This window comes from Vanessa tameamea, chromosome 6 (genome assembly GCF_037043105.1).
Source record: "Vanessa tameamea isolate UH-Manoa-2023 chromosome 6, ilVanTame1 primary haplotype, whole genome shotgun sequence".
NCBI lineage: Eukaryota > Metazoa > Arthropoda > Insecta > Lepidoptera > Nymphalidae > Vanessa > Vanessa tameamea.
The window spans coordinates 9,974,513-9,999,286 of NC_087314.1; the positions used below are offsets into that span (position 1 = coordinate 9,974,513).

General features: G+C 33.2%; 1 protein-coding gene across 3 annotated transcripts in view; it reads left to right on the top strand.

Moving 5' to 3' along the window:
* Window positions 1-24,774, top strand: part of LOC113393260 (GATA-binding factor C-like) — an 84,239-nt gene that overhangs the window by 13,516 nt on the left and 45,949 nt on the right. For all 3 annotated transcript variants that reach the window (XM_026630050.2, XM_026630051.2, XM_026630052.2), the window contains one exon: window positions 17,152-17,688. In XM_026630050.2, coding sequence (XP_026485835.1) covers window positions 17,152-17,688 — 537 coding nt within the window. The remainder of the gene's footprint in view (window positions 1-17,151; window positions 17,689-24,774) is intronic.

Sequence of the window (24,774 nt, forward strand, 5' to 3'; positions counted from 1 at the left end):
ATGCTCTGCTGCTGTCCGTCCGTCTCCTATAGACACTACCCGTCATACGACTTCACGAACCTATTACTTCGACTGTTTTCATGATGCCTTTTTCTTTTCTTTTATTTAGTCTTGCAAGTAGGCAGATATGTAATGCGAAATGTTTGCAAGCTTACATCGAAGCCTATATTATAAATATATAATGATGGAGTATAACTATTCATTACGTGGTAGTTACATTCATTTCTTTTGTAATTCAACAATGAATGAGCGCCGCAAAAAATCTGTGCGTGCATTTGCCTAATAAGCTATACGTTTTACTTGTCAATCGTGAATGTGTGGTGTATGCCGGTTGTGTGAGTTCGTAAAAATGCGTGTGTGCGTGAGACGCGTCCCGCAGATTGGCGCAATTAGTTGCGGGGGGCGGGGCCTGCGTCTGCGCAGCGACATCTCCTCCCAGCACGCACACATGCGTTATATGGCACAAAATAATGATGCCATGAAGCATTAATTATTTCCCCCATTCTCAACACACATTAGCAGGTGGCAATTGTGGTTGCGAAAATGCTAAGTAAATTACTTTTATTCCAGCAAGGATACGCAATGTTAAACATTTTAATGTTTTATTTGGATAAAACACGCCCTTAATGTTGGCTTGATGACACTTTCCTGATGTCTTGCAGGCTTTAGTGGGCACCTGGCGTGTCATAGAAGTAAAACTGCTTACACTTCATAAAATATCTTTTTGTTTAACAAATTAATGAGATATATTAAAAATTTTATAATTAATTTGTTTTAACGATACGACTTGACATTAACAAACAGAAAATGTTGTGTGTACATAAATACTGTTTGTTTAATGCTTCTTTATTCCATATTAGCTGGAAGAGCTTTTTATTCCTTACTTAAACAAGTAATGTTTTACTTTTATACTGCCTAATTTGAAGTAATTTCAGTCCGTTGTAATATAATTGTATCTTAACTGTTTAATAATTATAGACTTTTTAACTTTTACATTACTTTATATATTTATTTTCATTACGTTATATATCAAAATTAAAAAAACATTTTTTTTTAAATTTGGTTATAAGAATGGTTAGTTGGTAAGGTGACAGGCATTTTTATTTTAAGCCTTCTTCAACGAAGTAGGTTACATTAGGTACATAACATTTTATCAACAACAACAACAATAACATTTTGTCTACTGTATATGATGTGTTTATCGTTAAGGTCTTTTTAAAATAATATTTCAATTAAAATAAAATTTACGTAACCTACTTGAAGTAAACATAACAAAAGTATAATTTGGGATGATTTTGCTCATGTTAATACAAGAAAAACTATTATAGTTATACCTACAGTAAAATCTAAATATTTGAAAAAAATATTCTGATACAATAAAATTTACTTTAAATATTATCTATCGTGTAAAATTTGTCGAAAGAACGATGACAATCTTATCGATTAGATTAAATAAATATTTTTGCTGTTGGATTTATTTAATTTCATAATCAAATGCGGCAAAATAATATGTACTTATCTACTGTGAAGGAGAGTGATTTAAAACTACAAGTCTTTACTGACAGTCGAAACTAATTTCAAGTAACAATTTACAATAAAAACGTATAATTTTGTATTAATTATCTATATTAATAGTTAAGCCATGCTAAATTGAATCTAACGTAGCTTCGGTTAAGGCATGTAGTACTATAGGCTATATTATATGCCTGTATCTTGCATGAAATGTGTATCGTAGCTGCTGTATGAATAAATAACGCACTCCTATAACCTTCCTCAATATGGGCTTTGTAACACTAAAATATTTTACAAGTGTAGACTCTCTGGCTTTGTATTGTAACATGTATTAAAGCTAAGGATATATCATATACATTATGATTTTTACTGTACTGTACTGTAAATTGTCTATGACGTAGTCTTAGGGGCGTTTTGGACGTTTTGATTTTACTTGTATCTCTTCTCTCTATCTGTCCGTGTTTTTATTCGTGGCTGTAATGGAAGTATCTTCATAAATATGTATTTAATCTAGTCGATTTTTTTTAATGTATCTGTTTTATTTCTGCTACATAAATCATATTTAGAGCATATGAATTATTCAATGTTTATCATGAAATGAACAAAGTAATATTCAGAAAAGCCTGTTATTCACACAGAAACCGGCAGCCGAAAGTTCAACATTAGCTACTCATATCTGAGTAACGTTCGCAATGTGTGTATCCAAGTGTAGTATGAGATGAGCCCGAAGCGCTCACGGAAATGGAATATTGCCGTAAACTTTCCAGACGAGACCGTTTTGTTGCTAATTACAACCAATACGTAACAGATTCTTGTTTTAATATCGATGCTTGTCTTTAATAATAATTGCCTGAAGAGTTATAGGTATATTATTATATTTATTAGGAACAGAAACTTTACTATTAAACTAAATTGTGTCAACAAAATTAAAAATAATTACTGGTTAGATCTTGACCGCGTGGAATTGTGGCACGAACATTTTATAAATTCTTCTTTTTTTTGTAAGAAGAAGCAGAAGAAGCCTGGACGACTACGTTAATGAATAAAATAGTCAATGCGACTTTTTATCGAAACATTATTCAAAAGTATATTCAGAATTATTAATTTTATATATCACTCATATTAAAATACATTACATACAAAAACAAAAAGAAAATATCCAAATTAAATGTCTGCATACAGACACTGGAAATCAGAGTAAATTAACTTTTAAAATAACATTTCTAATAAGATATATGTATGTAGTTCACAGCTTGATTGAGAAAATAAATAGAGAAGTGGAATGAAAAAAAGGCGTTTACTATTAAAATTAAAATTTATTACACGGTGCATCACCTTTTTGCAGCCACATTCAATTATCTAAGACATGCAAAAACTCAGGAATTGAATACCTTAGACTAATGATTAACATTCACAAGTAAGAAAAAATCGAAAGTCGCCAGCAGAAGTTTCACGATTAATTAACCGGGGTACCGTTATTCATTAGAGCTGGCGTTTATTAGCCGTCACAATACATTTAACAAGCGGTCGCTTTGAACATTTTAAATATTGAGGCAAACTATATGTAAATGCTAAGTCATACAGGTCGAAGACGGTGCTCGTTTCTAGTCGTTAAGGTACTGTGTAGGTTTTATTTGTTCTTTTTTAATGTTATATTTATCTGCGATTTATAGTAATGTGAAATATTGTGTCGTTTTCGTTACAAGAATATAACTTAATAAAATAATTAATTGGTAATGACTTCGTATATTTAATATAAATTTAAAAAAAATATTGGATAATTTAAAATCAACTTGGTTCCTCTGGAATTTATATGCCACCTATAAATTCCATATTTGTATATTTTTTAATAATAAGATATATAAAATACTTTAACACATAGTTCATGTCAACACTATATTTATTTTAATAGTAAAAGCTTGCATGCCGGTTTTTTAGTGACGTGAATGAGAAACTACTTTCTGCTGAACCGACGACGCCTGTTACAATTAGAAAAATCGATCCAGCGACCGCTAACAAATAGTGGAGCGTTTAATTTTATTGCCTACAAAGTAATTGTACACACAAACAGACGCTGAAACTAAAAAAAAATAATCTCAAAGACTTTCTATATTAAATTTTAAATGTAATGTAGGTGCTGTTACACAATTTACAATTTTTTCGTTTATTTATACGTTACGATGATGTAATATATAAACAAATTAAAAGTTAAAAATAGTCTGTTATATGGTAAGTGGGTAAGTCGTATCTATAATTTTGTAACAGCAAAAAAAAAACTCTAAAAATATTCTATAATTAATTAACATGAATCAAATAAGTAACGTAATGTATCCGTTCTTAATATATAATTTCACATTTGTAATCGTGTTGCATAAGTACGTTTTTGAACGAAATAGGTGTTTCAAGACAATGTTGTATGTGTGCGTTGGTGGTTGCAAGACTGCCCCCATCGATCCATATAGCTTCTAAACAAGGGACGAGTTGACCTAATTAAGAAAGTTTTTACTCGACTTTAATATTATCCTTGTAACACGCTTGAAAGAATTTATTGCTCAGTCATTTAGTTGTAAATTTAGGTATACATAATTCTATATATACTTATGTATGTAACTCACGAAGGTCTGATTTTATCAAGTAACGTACTTATCAGTTTATTGGTTCATATTAAACTATGTTTAGTTATATATTTATTTAATAAATTTGAAACTTAGAAATGTGGCAAATGTCGTTTATGACGGTTTGGCATCAAATCAGTTACGCTGCGGCAGGCAGCGCACCTTAAGTGTGAAATACAAGAAGGTTCGATTCCCGTGGAGTCTCAGGTTTTGATACGATTTTAAAATTTATAACTCACGCTATACGTTCATAAAAAATGTTGTTGAAGTGAAACTTCTTTGAGTAGGTACGATAAGATTAACAAATTTGCAAAGTTAAATTTGCCCTACTGTATGCGTTTGTATGAAATGCTACCGACGAAAAATAAAAAAAAACTTCTGTCACGTGTAGTAGTTGTACTGAGTTACAAGCTCATAAATTTTTCAAATTAATTGATTTAAGTAATTATTGTTTGATCAAAATAATAAGCTTCATATAAAAAATGTAATTCAAAACACACTGTTTTCGTACACCTTGACTCATCTTATTAAAAGTTAATTAATGAAGTTGCTGACGTCATGAAAATAATGTTTAATACGGCGGGTACACGGTTCCCTGGCGAGTTCTTTTTTCATATAAGCGCTTATTATTAGATTCTTATAAAAACGATTCTGTTCGCTTCGGTGAGCAGCCGTCGCTCACTAGTTTAATGTATTCATTTTGCTTTTATGTTTTTCGCGTGATTAGGTTTGACTGATTGCATCCAAATATTGATGCTTATTATCAAATCCAAGCCGCACTCAATGTCAAGCGGCTATTCCAGTTACATCCCTTGTGGCTGGAATTCCACTGGCTTACCATCTGATGGTATTTCAAATAATAAAATCAAGTAGGTATTACATTTTTTATTAATTTCTAAATGTCGAACACGTAAAGTGTCTATATGACTGTATGGATGATATCGTAAGTGACTTTTTGTTTTATTTACCTACTTATGTAACCGGCTTCGGGACATTTTTTGTCGAATTATATACTGTAAGATTGATAGTTTTGTTTACATTGGGATTTATTTGAGGACCTCGGTCCAATTTGGAGTTTCGGGTCCCTGTTTCCGGTCGATTGCTACGATGAAGGTGATGCGCGGAGAGCTTGATGGATGAAGGTAGCGAAGTCATGCGACCCGGCCACAAGAATTCGTGTGCGTTCAGACAAAAAAGGACTCTAACATCAATATCCGTTAAAATAACACGATAGAAACTTCTGTTATATCGTCGTAAGGTCGACTTTCGTTCGTCTCTATGTTTTGGTGGCAGTATTTGTATATTTGCAAGTAGAGCGGTGTGGATGAGTCGGTGGTTATGTCACGATTTGTCATATGTCGCTTTGCGGTTACTAACATCCCCTGGGTAACATCAGATTTAAGCAGCAGCTATTTAAAAAATGTTACTCTACTCTAAAGAGACTTCAAATATATAATTTTTCTAATTTTAAAACTATTTTAGTCCTGAAAAATACCTACTTGAAAGTGTCGAGCGCTTAATATGTAAATTAATAATTGTAGTCCAACATTTCAATGTAGCTTATTATAATGTGAACTTTAACTTTAACGAGAAATTTGAAACCTTGGCTCCGTGTCAAGACATATATTATAATGGGCGACAAAATTTAATAAATCAAACACACCTCACTTTTGCAACGAAACGAAAGGAATTTGGAATATTCAGCGAGTGCTATACGCTTAACACCTTGCTGAAATCGCTTAAATGAGATTTATGTTTTCATTATGCCATATTTTCTAGGTTAAAACATTTAGGGCAGAGGGCGTTAGCGTCGCACGAGTCGTTCCGCCTGGAAGGCTATTTTCGCAGCACATTACTAAGGATGAATGATTTCCTGGCGAGCCATGATTTATACGACGTTGCTTTGTGCTGGCTACCAGCGGGCACCCTACATAGACTCATTACAGGCCGTTCGCAAAGAATGGACCTATCCATTCATACCTTTGTGTAAAGTTTCCAGCATTTGTCTTTGTTGCGCTCGAGACGCGATATCACGCCGCATCTATCTTTGTAATCGTTATCGAAATTTGCTATAAACATTTCGATTATATTATGCTGCTACGAGCTAATGTAAAATACGAAGTATATCTTAATGAATCAAAGTGCCTTTGTTTATCAATTATCTATTTGCGTCAAATTAAACATTCATATCTTTAATTTATTACCAAAAGTGTTATCCAATATGAATTATACACAAAAATATTATAGTTTATTAGTATTTTCTTTATATTCTGTAAGTTAATAATAATGAAGGACATTGTTTTCGTTTTAATGTTTCTCCGAGTAGGTATGTGTCTGTCAACTAAACATACAAATCACGTAACACAGTAATAAAATATCGGACAGTCCTTTATTATTTCGTTAACATAGTATCAAATCCTTATTCATCCGTCGAACGTGGAATTTGTTATGACTATAAGGATAGACGATTTAAGTGGATATATAATCTGTGGTTGAGCGGCGCGTGCAAGCAAAATAACTATCATCAAGCGCTGATCGCGCTGCGGGTGCATTCCCTAACTCTTAGTTATCTGTGCCGCTAACTTTAAGTTTGTTTTCGACAAAAATTATATTGTTTGCTTATCTGTGGTAACAAAACTAGTATTTGACACATTATATTTAGCTGACATACGTCGTGACATGGTCTAATTTTTAACAGTGTTATGTAACATTGATAGATAAGTGTCTAGAATTATTCAAATAAATTGTAACACTTTTGTAAATTCTACTAACATACTTATAAATATATTAATTTATCTAAAATACTTAATAACTATTAAGCATTACCAAATGTTCATAAACATCACAATGATAAAACAATTACAATTTTGATAAACTTATTTTTATATACAAATCTTTTAAATTAGTTTTCAAACGATATATTTTATTCTAAGAAGAGTATTTTTGTGTTCTTTAAAAAGCATTAGTTCTTATAAATGTTTACGTAGTTTTGATTATTGTGATAATATAGGAACTGTTATCGTATATGTCGCTGAAATCAAAGTAAATTTTTATTCTATAAAGTCATCTATGATAAAATAATAGATAAGGCTTTCTGGTTTCTCATTACAATAGAACTTGTTACAGTCGTTTGGTTGTATATTTACAAACATAAATAGTAAAACGAATAAATTTGATATAATATAGATATGATGCCCTTTCGTTACGTAATCTTAGTAATGTTATAACAGTTTTGCCGCTGACTGTACATGCAATGCTAGTGTTGGCACCACGTCACAGGTGACGATTGCTACAACCTGTCAGCGCATGGCAACATTGATTATAATGTCCGCTTTATGTCCGCGAGTAAGTCGTAAGACTGATTTATTAGCTATGATCGCTGATATAGATACATTAGCGAATTCTCTTGCCACATTACATTTTAACAGTATTTAATATATCATACCGAGCTATTAATTATTAATTTTTATAAGTGTATTTAACTCGATTATCGATGTCACGATATATCTTTATTAACAGTATCGATTTTATAATTAAAGATTTAAATTTGTTGCCAGGTGAGCTGTACGACTTTTGAGTAATAATCTTATTTATAATTAACGTCTTAATCACTAGAAGTCTTTAATATTTTCATCTGGCCAAATGTACATAAGAGATTGATCCGGACGTAAAAGTCAACTTTGCTTGGACGAAAATATAGGCCCCTCATAAATTTTATTTTATATTTTACTTTACTTTTGTGAATTAAAATCTAACGCACGACACCTGACATGACGTCACTTCTTGATATTTAATCATTTACATTTAATTAATAATATTTACAAGAATTTCCTCAATACATATATGCATTTATTAAAAATAGTCGGTCTAACCTCACTATGAAATTATCCGTTGTAATATAGGTATTTCTATTTCTTGCAACCAATATTACATATCCTTAATAGCTATAAAACTGTTTTGTATTGATATACGATGTAATTATATTAAAATATAACCTATATTCAAATCAAATATTGATTATTTGAGGTCGGTTAATAGTTTGGAGCTCGGTAAACCTGCTCAAGTCGATACCGGATTAAGTTATAGGTTGTTGACGATCAACGAGCGGGTAAGACACCGTACGCACAGGGGCGAACTTAATAACAATAAAATCTATTAAAAGTACTGTTTATTTTCACGTGATAATTTGATTTGTCTTGTTTGAAGTATGTAACTCGGTCACAGATAATTTTCCATACGTTAATCAGTAAAAATTTTGCAATTTTACATGTAAATATATAAATTGAGCATGAAGATGTCAACGTAATTGAGTAAACAAACATCAACTATGTTTGTTTCGAAAGTCCATCAAAAGTCACACGCTCCTTTCACTAACTACCTACGTTCATACCAATAAATATGTAGCAGTCGCCTGCTCCGTTTGTAATGATTATAAAATAGCAATTCCAGTGAAACATAATTTAACAAATACATTATAATGTGTTCTGTATCTGTGTGTTGTATTAATGAATAGTATTACATAGAATAGTTGTAATTCCGTCCCTGTGCGTACTTGTATTTTTCTCCCGATACCGTAATGCGCAAGTCACGCGGTTATGTAAGCTGCCATGGCTGCCGGCCGGCGCCGTCATTATAGGCATTATTATTGGAACACTCGGTCTCTCACCCGACCATTGTCAAGATTGTGGGGTCAGAGAGACCCAGACGTTAGCCAGCTACGTAATTTCGCTATTCGTATAACCCTATAAATCCTATCGTAAAACAATTTACCTGATTCCACGTTGAAAAGCCGAGAGCTTAGATCACGTTTAATGGTAGACATCGTGAGCGCGCGGATATTAATTATTGAAATGATTACGGCAACTCATATTCTGCTCATGTCGTGTCTCGGCCGTAGCTGCTGTACGTCAGAGGGCTATTGTCATAACTCAAATGTGCTATGAGTTAGGCCGCTAAGTGCCGCTGAATTATTTACCGCTTACGATGTTAATATACAAAGCCCTTTATAGTAATATTTTATATTAAACTTAATAATGTTTTCATAGAATACATCGTAAATATTAAATACAAATACATTGAAATTCTGTTATTTATCCTTTTTATCCTTGTAACACATATGTATAAAGATGTTTATTACTGCCTTCTGTATAACTGTCTATGCGCACGTCTTGTGTGTAATACTGAGATGTATAAATCGTAGTCAATGCAAAAAGCGTATAAAATATCCTTCGCTGTCGCTGCGAATATAAATAATAAATTTAACGTGAACCGTATTTGCAGGGGATCGAATTAATATTAACAATTAACTAGTCCATTCCGTACTTAACTGTCGAGTCAAGTGTAGTGGAAATTTTCTAGGCTGCGCGTACGCCGCCGGCATCGCAAAGCGTCGGTGTGTTTGATCAAGTGAATCACAAGTGTACCGTGACATATCCGATGCTGTGGTCGCGGTCGCTATGAGATACTTTTACGGATCTATGAACTCTGTCCAAAGTTAAACCGCCGAACTTTGATCCGAAAATGAAACATTTCATTGCTCCATTGCTCGATTGCTCATTGATATTGAGTTTAGTTCCTTTCTATAGTTATTTATTTATACAACGAACGTAATGCAATAGTAATGTTTCTTTATGATAATATTTTGAATTGTTTAGAATCCGAGTATTGTTCATAGAGTAACGTGTAGGTACGTTACAAATTCGTGTTGTTGATTTGTTTTTGAGCAATAAATTGAGATAAGATTTGACATGTTTGTAGTAAGTAGAGTTACAGTAAGTTTTTATTCAAGGAATGTCCAAATCTTCCCAATAAACAGAACTACAAGATGCTACTTCCTTCCTTAGTCGGAAATGAAAGAGAACCATTGACAAGTCTTCGAACAATGAAATTTATTAAAATGCAATAACAATAAAATTCGTGTCCGGACATTAGCGATGTTAAGTTATTCTCCAAACGCCACTTAATGAGAAGTGATGGGTTCGTAAGAAAATAAAAATACAATGTACCCACCCCGGGTACCAACGGGCAACGACGCATTGCGTATGCAGGGCGCGTGCACTTAAAATTACATGTCCTGTATGCAAAGAAATGCTCGCCACCGCTGTTGCAACTGAGAAGAAATTGTTACAGAAACTATCTATTTTAATATAACAAGTAAAAAGTAACAGTACCAAAATGTATGCACCATAAATTAGGAGTAACATGATATTTTACCAAAGTATCAATCTTTCGATAGGCTAGTAATAGTTGATACGATTTTATCATCATAAAGTTCAGATATCTAATAAGGTAATAAAAAGACGGCGAATGCGACGTAGCGTCTATTAAAAACCAGTTTCCCCGTATTAATTCACAAAACAATCGTCGGTTGATCAGTTGCCCGCTGTTTTAAGCGTTTCACAATTCATCTTTATTAACAGCAACGCGTTATGTGTAGAGGAACTTTATAGCTTCGATACGGGGCTATAAATCACTACGAGACACCCACGACGACTCGAATCTATATTCGGCATAATCCGATTCGGCTTAACGGCTCCTGTCGTTTTTGAAGACTGACACTCCACATTATCAATTCGAAAATTGACGCTTTATATTACATAATGAGTCTAAGTAAACCAGTCGCCAAATTTACAATTAAAGAAACGGACGCCTTATCTAAACACATTACATGGTTACGTAATGGAATAAATCGATGATTTCATAGAGCCTAATTAAAACTTCTCCACGCAGCGAATTCGTCAAACGGAATATCGACTAGTAAAATTGAACCCGGATATTAAGCGGGCTCAAGTTCGAATCGATCGACGCGAGGCTTGTCGTTCGGGCGAACGTTCTTCCGCTCACCGTCACTAGTTGTTATTCCCGACGTCGCCTGTCACACGCCACGGTAGCCAACCGTAATAATAAGAATCGTAATATAATAGCATTATAATCCAATCAAAACGTAACGTGAGGTGACCGCCCGGCTGAACGATTTACCATTCGGAACGCGAGTGCTGAGCTCGTAAAACATTTTTTGGGTGTACAAGTACAACACTTATAAGAATTAGAAGGATACTTTGTATTGAATCGGCGCATAATGGTTACATAAATGTAAATGATATCAACTACATGTGTGGCGTAACTTAGAAGCGCTTACAATAGTCTGCCTGTACCTAAACATACGACTAAAGCACTTGCAAACATGAAAAGTGTTTCAAAGCTTGTTTCACGACGTTGACATTTGCGACTTCGCAATAGAGGCGATATTTGCATCCATTAAATTCTTTAATTCTATTTATTTATGCTTAAACAACACGTTAAGCAAAAACTAAACAGTGGATTACTGGCACGTCGCACCTAAGTAATGATCCAATGTGCATGCATGACTTATTTAAGGTACTTTACCTAAAGTATAATAAGTATTAAAAATAATCAAAGTAAGACTGGCATTGTTTCACTTTGAATTCTTCGTTAAACAATAATACATTAAATTAATTATAATCCTTTTTTATAGCGGATTAAATTAACGTTTTCATTGTGTAATAAACACTTATTTATTTATATTTAAAATTATTTTCGTAGAATTTTTAATTGGTTTAGAATCAATGAAATGTTTTATGTAAATGTAATATTCTTATTTTACATAAAACGTCGGTATTTGTTTGAATTCATATAGGTAGTTTTTTTATTGAAATTGTTATTGTTTGTAATATTAACGTCAATTATATCTATCAATATATAGTTACATGCTTATGCTTTTTCAATTTATCAGCGGATGTTAATGAAGCCATTAGACGTGTTGAAAGTATAGATAAAAAATTAACGTTAATTTATTTTAAAAGTATAATAATGTCATGCTTGTCGATACATGTTTAACCTCGCTGTATGTAAATTTGATAGATAGATGATAGTAATCTGAAGATTATGTTAGACTAACATATGTTAAAATAATACATTCCGAAAGCTTTTTCAATTTTAAGATAAACTTATCAGAAGCGTCAAAGGCAAATAAATTTAAAATGACTTGTATCATGTCGAGTCGAATATCACGTCGAGGTTTAAAACTGCATAATTCTCACGATATTAATGAATATATTTCAATAAATTATTTGTTTCTATCGCTACAAAGTTTGTTTTTCACGTTTCGCGACTTCGACATCTACTTTTTCACGTGTGTCGTGTAACTCATGTGTGTCATCAGGATTTTTTTCAATTTCCTACTTTAATTAAATTAGTATGAGTTACTTTAACTTTTTATACACATTGTTGTTAATAGTCATTAAACAAGCGACCGCTGGCCTGCCTTAGTAGGTACCTAAAATACTTGGCGTCGATACGACGATCAATAAATTAAAATTAATTCGGCGTGCGAACGGCGAGATCCGATACGCGATACTGACGCCTACATTTATCATTCGCTAACACGTCGGACATTTCACAAGAGACGCATGTCGGGGAATTGTAGCGTTTACAACGCACGGCATAAGGGTCACGGGATCGCCGATGACGAAGTACATAATGATCTGGTGCTGGAACAAAGGATAACACTACTAAAGACAATAACTCGAAGGGATAAGTTGGCATGCGTGTTGGCGGTTAAGCCGGCGACACACGCGCCAGCACGCACTCCGCATTCGGATGCGGCCGCGGCCGTGCAAATAAACCGCAGCAGACTGGACGACGCTGCCCGGATGGCCTTGACGCTCGCTGGGAACTTTCTCACGATACACTATTTCTACACTTGATACATTTTATTTAGTCTGTAAGACTAATGACATTAATTTTAATTATTCATAAATAAAGATTACGCTGTTCCTGTGTTTCTCTCGTTGCCGAGATCATTTAATCTACTTAATATTAAAATGGCATAAAATAAATGTCAGGATATACGAATAACGTTATATTGTGTTTAATTAAGACGCAACGAATATCATTTTTATGCCGTATTTAAGAGAAAACAACATGCAATTCATTGACAATTAAAAAATAGGTACATAGAACTGATATTATGTAGAACTTGGGTACCTACCTACTCGCGTGTGTATTAAGGTGAATAGGGTGCGTTTCCCAGTGCGAAGGAGCATATAAGAAGGGCTGGCTGTCAGACCACGCCTTAAAATATAATAATAATTGAGAAACCAAGAAACCAATGCATTTTTAAAGAATTCATTTTTATTAAATGATAAATTTAGATAAATTAAATTTTCTCGTTATTTTACTTATTAGACATATTCTATACTATTGACATCAAGTTAGTGAAGATTTTTTCAAGTTGGTTATGCTTTTTGTCAAAAACTTATGTAATACGAATATAAGTACCTAAGTAGTATTAGCGGTCAATGATTTGTGAAACGTTATTAAATATTTATTTGGGTCAATATGGATTACGTCGTCGATGTATAATATTAGGTTATAAAAAATAAATACTCTTTGATTTTCGTTATTTGATTTAATTTTAATGCTTTTTAAAATAATTTACTCATTAAATTATTATTAAATGACATCGTTGAGCCAGAATGCTTCGTTGCATATAAAGTAAAATAATTTAATACGCTTAATTGTTGTTTTTTATTAAATATTTTAAGCTGCTTAACTTACTAATAGCGGAATTGGTATTGAACGTCTATACTATTTTTTTTATTTTTTAAATTTGAACGTGTAAACCAAGAAAAAGTATTATTATATCTTTAGCAACATTGTTTTATGCACATTAAAAAAAAACAGTTGCAAATTAACATTTTCGGTAGTATTAAGGCTGTGATTATTTAAAAGGGGTCTCACAAAAACCGTTACAGAATAAACTTACCGTCAATTTGAACAACACTTTCAGTGCCCTGTGGCGCGACGTGATGATAAGATCTCGGGCTGCATCTGCCGGGGGTACATGGGGGCAGGGGTTGGGGTTCAATTCCGGTGTTTTGTTTGCCGGCTGTGAGAATTTGCTATGATTGGTTTATGATTTAATTTATTATTTACTTTAATTAAATTCACTGGTCACTGTTTTATTAAAAGTGATTACATTAACCACCATGGTTAAACATCTTCAAAATACATTAAAATTTTATCGATAATTATAAAATAATATCATATCGATAATTTCTGAATGTATGTCTAACTTATTTAGTTATCGTATTGTATTATGTTATTTGAAAATTTGAACCTATGTTTAGATAAATATGTTAAAATAATTCCATGTACTTAAACGAAAATATGTTCAACGGATATGATATTATTTATTATTAAATGAAAATAATAATTAAATCTGCTGCAAAATCCCCAAACAATCAAGGCTTAGCACAAATATCCGACACAATGGTCGAAACTAGCTGATCTAATGAATAAAAAGCGTCGGCAGTCCCCGTACCATGATACGCGCACGAACAATTCCAATTCTATGTTTTGTTCGAGTAACATATTATAGAGTCGCATCGTTTGCCGATTTTGTCATCATGGTATGGGGCGAGATGGTGCGATAACAGGAATTATTCATACGTTATCGGGTTGCCATCGCTGGTGGCATTGTGAACGAGGGGTGGCTGCCGGTGTCGTGGACGCTGTCAAAACGTTGTGTGTGTACTCGGCTTAATGTGACGCTGGCGACTGATTATTGTTTTATTTCGTGTTTGCTGTAATGACGAACAATATACTAAACATTACAAAGATTTAAAGAAACTACTGAATATTATCGTATGTTTACTTATTATTACGTTTTGGTTTTTTATTAAATTTAACATGAAGTCCTTATGTGTAGGTATAATTTAAATATAGGTACATCTTTAATTTGCTTCTTAATCGATATTATTATTTAAAATATATATTTCATTAAATCCCTAGTGTAAAAGAAAAGGGCGAATAAATCTATAGCCTTTAAGATGACAACTACAAGAACTAATTAATATTTCGACGAGCAATACTAAATTCACTTTTTTTTTCGACTACGGGCGCTTTGATAAGAATCTCTGGTAATCTCTCGCTACGATCAGCACCTGGATCTACTCGATGCGGGCAGATCGTTGCAAACGAGGCACGTAAGACCCAGTTTTATTAAGCAGATAGTTTATAACATCAACAAATCGGTGTTGGGCCTTAAAAAAGGACACGATTTCCATTTAATCGACATTGTTGACTTGATGTTGTAGTTAGTCACCGTTATTTGTTTATTTTATGCACACATATATAGTAATTCTTATATTTATTTCGATGCGTCAGTTTTGGCATAATTTATATTATGTATAATTGTTGAGTTTTAACGGGTCACCTAAAGCCTCCATTGTTAGTGTAATTTTAATCATAACAAAATAAAAATATAAATTTATTATTATAAAATGATGGCCTTACAAATTGATGTATTTTGTCATTTTTTTACTCTATTTTTCGTTTTGTTTAGTAAAATATTAAAGTAATACGATATGCGTTGGTTTCTTTTACTTTTTTTGTAAGGTCAAGGCGTTATTGTCATGTTTAAATAAATTTAGGAAACTAAATTATAGATAAGAAATGTTGTTAAGATAAGGAATCGAGGCCAATTAAGAATAAATTTATATAATTAATTTGTATCGGCAATAACACAGTTCTACTTAATTTGTACGATTGAGTCAAATTTTATATCTGTCTGTGTTTAGTTAAAACTTTTTCTAGGATTTGAAAATAGAATAGAAAATTGACGTCATGATTATGCCATATAAAATAAAGTTTTAAATTGTTTAACGAAATTGATTCATTTTTCAATGCGTAATTATAGGTAGCTTTACCAATGCTTTCAAGCAATATTTTTTGTTATAAATAAGTATTACATAAAATAATCGAATACAGAAATAACATACCAACTATGCACTTCGCAACTTTGTAAGAAAAATACAATGTATTATCTATAGATTTATATCGATATGAAATAAACATAGGTTTCGATATGAACCGACTATTAGTTACCCGCAGTGCGCCGCAGGCAGACCATAGAGTACAGTTCTTACCCTGTTTTATTTTATAAGGGTATAGACAAGGGATGGTCCCCCCGTGTAGATCCACCAATCCACGAGTTTCAATCGCACAATTATCATTGCCCTTGCATTGTACATATGTTTGCGTTCAATGTTAAATATAAATTTCTGAATAAATTGAATAGGGTGATTTCGTATACGTGTTTTATTTAAACTTAGATATATATTGACGCGTTTATTTTGCTTTTTTAAACTTTTCCGTTTAGTTTTATGTACTGGATATTTAATGCAGAATGATATCTCAATCGTTTGTATAATTAATATTATTTTTGTTTGAAGACAATAGTAACAGTTCTGTTAAAACATGAGAATAATCTAAAGTACCAACTTTGTTGTGGTTGTCTTTTAGAAATCATAACGCATATAATAAGTTAATTATAATTTGCTTTCCTCATTATATAAATAAGTACATATGATACGAAACTAATCACGGCTGTGTACAGACGCTGAGTATTTAATTAATGAAATTTCCAGTTGGCCCACTATTTTAATTGGCCGTTGTTGTGACACGACTTTTGTAATATTTCGGAATGGCCCGCCTTTGTTCTCGCGCGCAACCAACGCGACCACAACGCTATTATAGAGGTTATTTGTTTATCAAATACGCATTAAAGCTTAGAACATTCATGGTCATGTTAATTTTAAAGAATAGAGATGTCGTGTGAAAGAGTTGTTGAGTTCAAATGATATTAATTTCGGTATCACGGGCGGGTCGTAACGCCTCCAAATTGTCCGCCCTAATGATGGTTAGTTCGGACAATGACTCGGCTATCGGTCGATCTTTGTCAGCTGTGCTTAAATAGTTTAGGGCAGCTAGCTTTTGGAAATACTAATATTTTATAAAACTATTGATTTCATTAAATCTAAAAGTTTTTATAGGACTGAGCTTAGCAATTGGACAGTAACAGACCTTATATTTTACCATAAGATGTTTATTAATTATAGTTAAATATACATTTATTTATTGTTAGGTATTTATTATCACTAAGTATGGTATATTCAAAATATATCTGCGGTTTTGTAATTTATTATATTTTTTTGTTCAGGTCGAACGCTAAGCGGCGGCAGCGGGCAGGTGTGCAGGCCACACTTTCACACACCGCTTCATCCCTGGCTAGACTCCAAAGCCCTGGGCAGCGGAGCTTGGGGCGGCGGCTTCCAACAGGATAGCGCGCCCGCCGACAAGCCTCTCTCCCCAGCGCAGCACCCACATCCCCATCCCCTGTTCTCATTCCCTCCCACGCCACCGAAAGACTCCACGCCCGACTCCGTCGCCGCGGCAGCGCTCGGTCAGCAAGATTACCAAGCGGCCGTCGCGCACGCCACGGCGATGAGCGTCGCTTTCATGCAGCAGCAGCAGGAGCTGCCGCTCTGCGGTGACGTCAAGCCTATGATGGGCGCACCGCCCTCCAAGCAACGTGAAGGTGCGCAGCCGGACTCGTGTCCCCAGGAGAGTCAGCCCTCTGGGGAATACAACACGCAATACAATGCCGCCGCCGGCGACTACTACAACTACCAGGGGAAGGGTTATAGCGGGCAGCAGCAGAGTAAACCGCGACCGAACAAGACGCGAACTAGCGCCGGTGAGTCCGCGCGGACCGAAAGCACTGCACTGCCCTCGCTCGCACTCACATTCATGTCCTCACGCTTATCCGATCACATACGGTATGACGAGATTACTAAAATATATAAACAACCACCTAACGATGACTCCAAATGAACTAATGATATCGCTGATTTTCTTCTTTGGGTGAATTTTCATTTCGATTAAATCTAAATACTGCTTTCCAAATCCGTAGTTGCTAATCAGTGAAATCAAATAATATAATTGGTCTGTTCGTTCGGACGGTAACGAGATGGTGGGCGCTAAAGTAGCTATAATTAGAATTTCATTGCTGTGTCGCATCGGGCGCCATGATTAATTCGACGGTATACACTTAAAGTTAATTTCTATTCGATTACTATTTGTGGCAATGATGTGGTCTGATAAGCGTGGTTGCACTGGGGATGGTTACACGGTTTTTTGTACATCACGGTGGTTTCTTGTTGGTGTCACGAGATTAACGCTTGGTTTAACAACTAAATCGGTGGAGGTTACTAACATTATATATACATTAACCTAATATCTAATTACGTTGAACATAAAGTATTAAATTGAGACAGATTGAACTTATAATTATTTTAATCCGAACATTTAGGTTTGACATACATACATATTACTCCGGTAGGTGAGTTTCGCTGTTTAGTTTGAAAAGTTATGACCTAGCTTGAGACCTTAACTGTCTGTGTAAATAATAAATTCAAAACGCAGTCACGTTAATTAATTCAGATATGAATAATGTACTGACGAAATATACCGTTTTAAATCCGGACGCTTTTTACATTTACATGCAATTTATTGCATTGTTTATATGCAAAATATTATTTTAATTAAAAATATGAAAATATCAAATTTAGTTAAAATTATATTCAAAACAATTTTTATCATAATTAGGTATAATTTGCGATTTTATAATTTTAATATCGTTTTAAGATATTTATAAAACGTAACCCATATAAGTGTATGTATTTTGTATATTATAAACCTAAATAATCAAGTAGGAATATATCGCTTTTGGTTATAAACGATTTAAAAATATATTAAACATCGTTATATATTTATGTAAATAATTTGTGATAAGGTACAATACCTTATCGCAAAGATACAACCTTCTCATAATGAATTCTACCATCACATCACTTTGCATTTCTGTGTTCCGGTTTGAAGGGTGAGTATGAGGAATTGTTACATTTCTCACAGTGCTAATGCCAATGTTGAACCAGCCTGCCTGCCTTTCAATTATACAAAAAAACCCTAATGTTGTACAATGATAAAACTATCGTTGTTAACACGCTGATTATTTTCTGAGAGTCGAGTTCGTCAGTTTCCCATTACCTAATTGTAGAGCTATTGTTTTTACGTGAGTTTTAACGGATAAAGGGATTTTTATTTAATTTTCAAGACAATCTACTGAATTAACTTTTTATGAAATCGTCGACTCATCTTTGTTTGCTTTATATTTAAATAAGTAAGATTAACTCACTGTAACTCGACATTACATATTAATTACCTACGTTTTACTGAAACGATATAATTAATATTTTTTTCATTGAAATTATTATTTAAATTAAAAACAATCAATAATAAATATACGTTACGATTCCTTTCACACAATTCACATTTACAAAATTATTCAACAGCTTCTAGAGATGTGTTTTAAATTTTATAAACGGATTCTAAATATATAATTACGTGTTAAATATATGTATGTATAAAAATGGCGAGTTAATGAGCATTATTTAATTTAAATAACATTATAATTATCTTGGAACAATAAACGTACTTATGTATGTGTGTATTAGTACATATTAAACACCAAATTCGGAGATGCAATTAAAACTTATATTCGCGTAATATTGTTCCACTAACCTCTGCTCTTAATGCGACCATTGTTACCTCAACAATTGTACCAAGTTTTCGCAATAACCAACACAATAATATGACGAATATTCATATAACTAAGAATTACTCAACAGTAATTGTATTACGTTCGCTTTATTTTATACATAAATATGTAATTATAACTCTCATAGTTAACCATTGACAATGGTAGGGAACAAAAAGCGGCCGTTTATTGTCTCTCATTAAAGACTTTAATTTACATTACATTTTAATGTTGGCAACATTCAATTCAGCACAATTATGGTTATTCAATAATTTGTGAAATTTCAACTTTTATTAACATGTTCCGATCTCACGGGCGTGGATCTAATCTCGTTAATGGGTTTCTCATGGATAATTAGATTCGTAGTGAAAAAGACGGCGTTAATTACGATAGAAAAAGTGGAACCGCGTTGTCAATAAGCCGTCTCGCGATTATAATCATACCGCTCATATCGGTGGAGGAAATCGCAATTCTTATTGAATTATGTGATGATTTATAGATCGCTGGTACATCGGCAATATCAATGGAATATTAATGGCGTACTTCGTTAGGGACTTGGATGATATTCGCTTCTGTTTGAACCGAAATGTTATTAGGCCGGACGGTGTCGAGCTAGCTCAATATTTCCATCTTTGATTTTTAGTTGTCTCTGAAACAATCGTTTATTATATTATTTTTAGTCTCTGCATACATACATCATTCGTTCGATTAAGGTGGAACTTTGTATAGTATCGTTGGTACAAGACTATAATTACAATAATTATGAACAAAAACATTTAGAGGGAATCAAACGAATACGTGCGACATATATATTTAGATGAGTAATCTCTCTAATTACTCAAAATAATATCCGACATTCTAAATAATCTGGTTTAGATATTAGAAGACAGTTTTATTAGAGTTAAATTTATTCATATTAACCTAAATGATTATTACGGTCTTTATAATAATTTCATATAATAAGCCTTATCAACCGGTTCCAGAGCGAACTCGTTCTTGACACTATTTGTTAAAAAAAAAAAACTTGAATATTTTAAATTGTAAAGGCAATTGATAAACATTTATGAATTTTTGTAATTTATAACTGTATTCTTACGCTACTGAATAGAATCTTGATCGAACATTAATTCTACGTGTAACACCTCGTTATATTTATGACATTGTATACTTGTTAATACAAGAACAATAAATAATTGTACCGATCCCCGCTGTGATATTGATTTTAAATGAATGTAACTTCATTTTGAACTATTTTTATATTCAATTAACAGTTTTACTTGATATGATTTTAATGACTGTTTTAACTCGATATTCATTCGTAATGTTGAACTTTTGCGGTAGTTCTGAGTAAACGTGTCCGACCTCTAAATCTCGGTTCAAGGAAAATGTTAGTTAAAGTCACACTCGCTATTCAGTAAACGTATTCACAATAAGAATTGAGGATTTATTGGTAGCCTTAACATTATCTATTAGACCGTAACTCAACGGATCCCTCTGCAACACTTGCGGGTTCGATCAGCGCTCTTGGAATATTTTGTTTTATCTCATCCGCACAAGATACATGACATCCTATACTGGCGTCTAAAGAGGTTTATATATATATATTCTTGCAGAGCAATCTATGAATGTAGGTATCCCAAAAAATTAAACATAATAAGAAAAGAAGAGCACTTTCGGTTAAAAACTGGAGTTTATATGGATTTAGCATAACTTTCCGAATATATGATCTTTTCTATGAGTATAAATAGACTGAAATATTTATATTTTTAATTCGTTTATCATATTTCAACTTCATTAAGAGGTATGTTTGTGTTAAGGAATTCCGAGTAAACGCGCCCGACCTCTAAAACTAGGTTCAAGGAAAACATTTGCGAAAGCCTCGTTCGATATTCATTCAGGATGTTTATTTGCTAACAGAGCCGATGTGGATGTCAAATATAATCAAAGTGATTATATTTGACATTACATGACATTTATTACATAATTAAAATAGTTAACCACACTTATGATCACTTAACAGATGCTTCCATTTTCAAAGTATTGTTTTATGTAAATTGTATAATAAATAATCGCTAGACGCAATCCGCCCGCTTCGTTAGGCATACATTTAAATCATAGTTTTTTCTTTAAATTAAACAATAGTGTCTAGATATCCCATATTATATTCCATGATATAATAGACTAGATACACATCCAGATACATAAACTGATGCAATTATAATGTTGGTAAAATAAAATATGATGATAATCAGATCATTAATAAAAATATAAAAATCGTTTGTAATTATCATACTGTTTAATTTCGTATTTTTTTTATAAATAAGTATTTGTTGACTTGAGATAGTTCTTTATTATTCGATAAATTCCTTCACCACAAAACTAAATATTGAGTGGACTAACTTCGCATAAATTGATGCCATAGGCCCAAATTTATACATAGCGTCGGATTCTTGGTAATAATCAAAGAATACGAAAGCTGACAGAAATAGCATCACGTATATTGCCTAGGGAAACCAAATACCAAAAATATAATAATGATGTAAAAAGTATTATAGTAAACTAACTGATGGTATTTCTGTGTTTTATGTTCTTTGGTGGAAGCAATATTATGATAATGCGGCTGCCCGGATGTAGCCCATTCCATTGTTGCCGATCTGACCTCGCTGTAGTGCAATAAAACAAGCGGATTTTAGAAGAAATTAAAATTTTCAATCTATCACAATTGTTTTGTTAATATCATTTGTTGTTGTTAAAATCATTTACAGTTGCTTTTTTAGTTCATCGCAACATCAATCAAACTTTCAATCCATAATATTTAGAACATTAAAGGAAATCATCTCATGTTCTATGCAAGTTTATAAAATTTAATTGAAGACTTTAAAGACAAATACAATGATCCAATACCGAGTTTAAACTTCTAAATGGTTTCTTTGTGTACTTTCTAAAACAATACGTTCGGTACGTTCACTTAAATGGCATTTAATTTAAACTACAATTCCAGTGTTTCAACGATAATTCAAATGCATCGTATCTCGAGTCCGTTGCACCTCTAGCTAGTCCTTAACGAAAGGTCTTATGACTCATAATAGACTGTTTTTATCCAAACTATAATACAAAACGACTGTTTCTATGCAACTCACGTAGTGTTGCAGCAACAAAGATGTTTCGCAGAAAGTTGCGCAACCAATTAGCGGAGTCATACATTTCACGAAAAAAGTTAAGTTCAACTGACAAAAATAATGCATGTAATTATGATCTCTATGTAGTCGATGTAAATATTAGAATTGTATAAAAAAACAACATTGAATTTTCCGTCGTGTGATTGTACGCCACGGACCGCCGGCTAAGAGGAATGAAGCCGGGACGGCTCTCTTAGTGTGTTATTATTTTTGTTGAGTGCAATTCTTTCATATTAGAATCATACTGTAATAATTTTACAAATCATCTCCGTACTGTTTCGCATAGATAATATTATTGATGTTTAATTTATTTTTATTTATTTTAAAGGCCAACTCCTAATATAGCTAACATTTTACATTGACCGAAGCAAAACTTTATAACAATCGTTGAAATTTATATCAATTTCAAGTGTATAAAATATTCAGACATAGCGTCATATATACATAATTTTAATGTTTTAGTACATGCGCATTTTACTAGATTAGAAAAAATACAGTAAAGAAAATATAAACAAATATAAATTACCTATATTCAATCTCTAAAAATATTCAAATTCAATATTTAAGCTGTGGTTTATAAAACTATTCGCACAGGGGTTTTTTCTCTCAAAATAAAATTCTATGTAATTACTTGTTTTGATAGTTCTTAAAGAGTACAAAGAGATTTATAGCTGTTTGGAAACGAGCTACTAATGAATATTTTGTGTTAAATATTCTTGTACTTAACAATATGTGGTAGGTAACAATACAGTGGTCCGTCACGGTCTGTCTGTACAGCGCTACAGTGTGGGATACAATGCAACACTCGAAATTTGCATATGACTTCGGCGGAACTTCAGTGATTAATTCATTATAAAAGTGTACTTGCAGGCCGCTAAATGTGTTTTGTATTTATGTAATTAATGGGTTCGTACACCCTTTATTATTATCTAGATATGATTAAAACAACGATTATTTTAGCATCAATATTATTTAGATATTAAATTAATGTATTATTAAATTCTATGTTGTAGAGAAATATAATGTTCGGCTTCTTTAACTAGCAAAATATTCCTCACGGACACGATCAGCCGTCTTAATAAGCTCGCGTCATATCACCGATGTGTGTAATTATACAGGGTTCGATGCAACCGCTCGTTGCAGTGCCGTCACACGTAATTATCTGACCGTATGATAATAACCAATGCAAATATGAGCGCCGCAGTATTGGTCTGTGCAGGCGCCGTGAAAAATGACTTTATTCCTCCGCTTCGCATAGGCATGTCATCCTTATTATAGCTTATATTTAATAAAATAATAAATTAATTAATCTATTGGGCGAAAAACACCAAATAAAAGTACCAAAGATCATCGTCGTGAATACAATTTTCTATTTGCATAGAGACCTATAATTAAGGCGTAATAACAGCCTCTGTGGCGCAACAGAGAATAAGTTTTAAGCAATAATTTAATGGTTTGTATGCAAAATAGCCTCACCGTTACGTGTTGATGGGCCGATGCGCCGAGAGAGCGCGTCACGGTAGACGGGAGCAAATTAGTCCTTCATTTAAATTACATTACCCCGCTTCGTATAAGCGTTATACGTGACTATGTTCCAGTTTTTATGGCGAGATTTCATTCAGGAGTAACATTCTGTCTTCTTTTATTGAACGCATCGATAGTTCCAGAGAGGTTAGATTTATCCGTTAGTCGCGATGTCAGCAGTCCTAAAGGGTTAATATCATGAGATATTTTCCCAGCGCGAGAGGGGCGTGTGAAAACTTTGTGCGCACTCTTCGAGGCCGGAGTGCGCTCTCTTGGAGGCTCTCGAAAAATAAAAACCGCCCACTCGGCTACGTAAATATGGCAGATGAAAATCTTTTATCGCGGTCACGTAGCATCGCCGCGTCACGACCGCGCGTCACTCCGGGCTATAAAGAGCGCGCCGCATTCTAATTTTGAACAAACACTGGAATTTTTTGCTCAAACTTCTGCAGTCGTTCAGGATAGGTTTATCTCTAGCTGG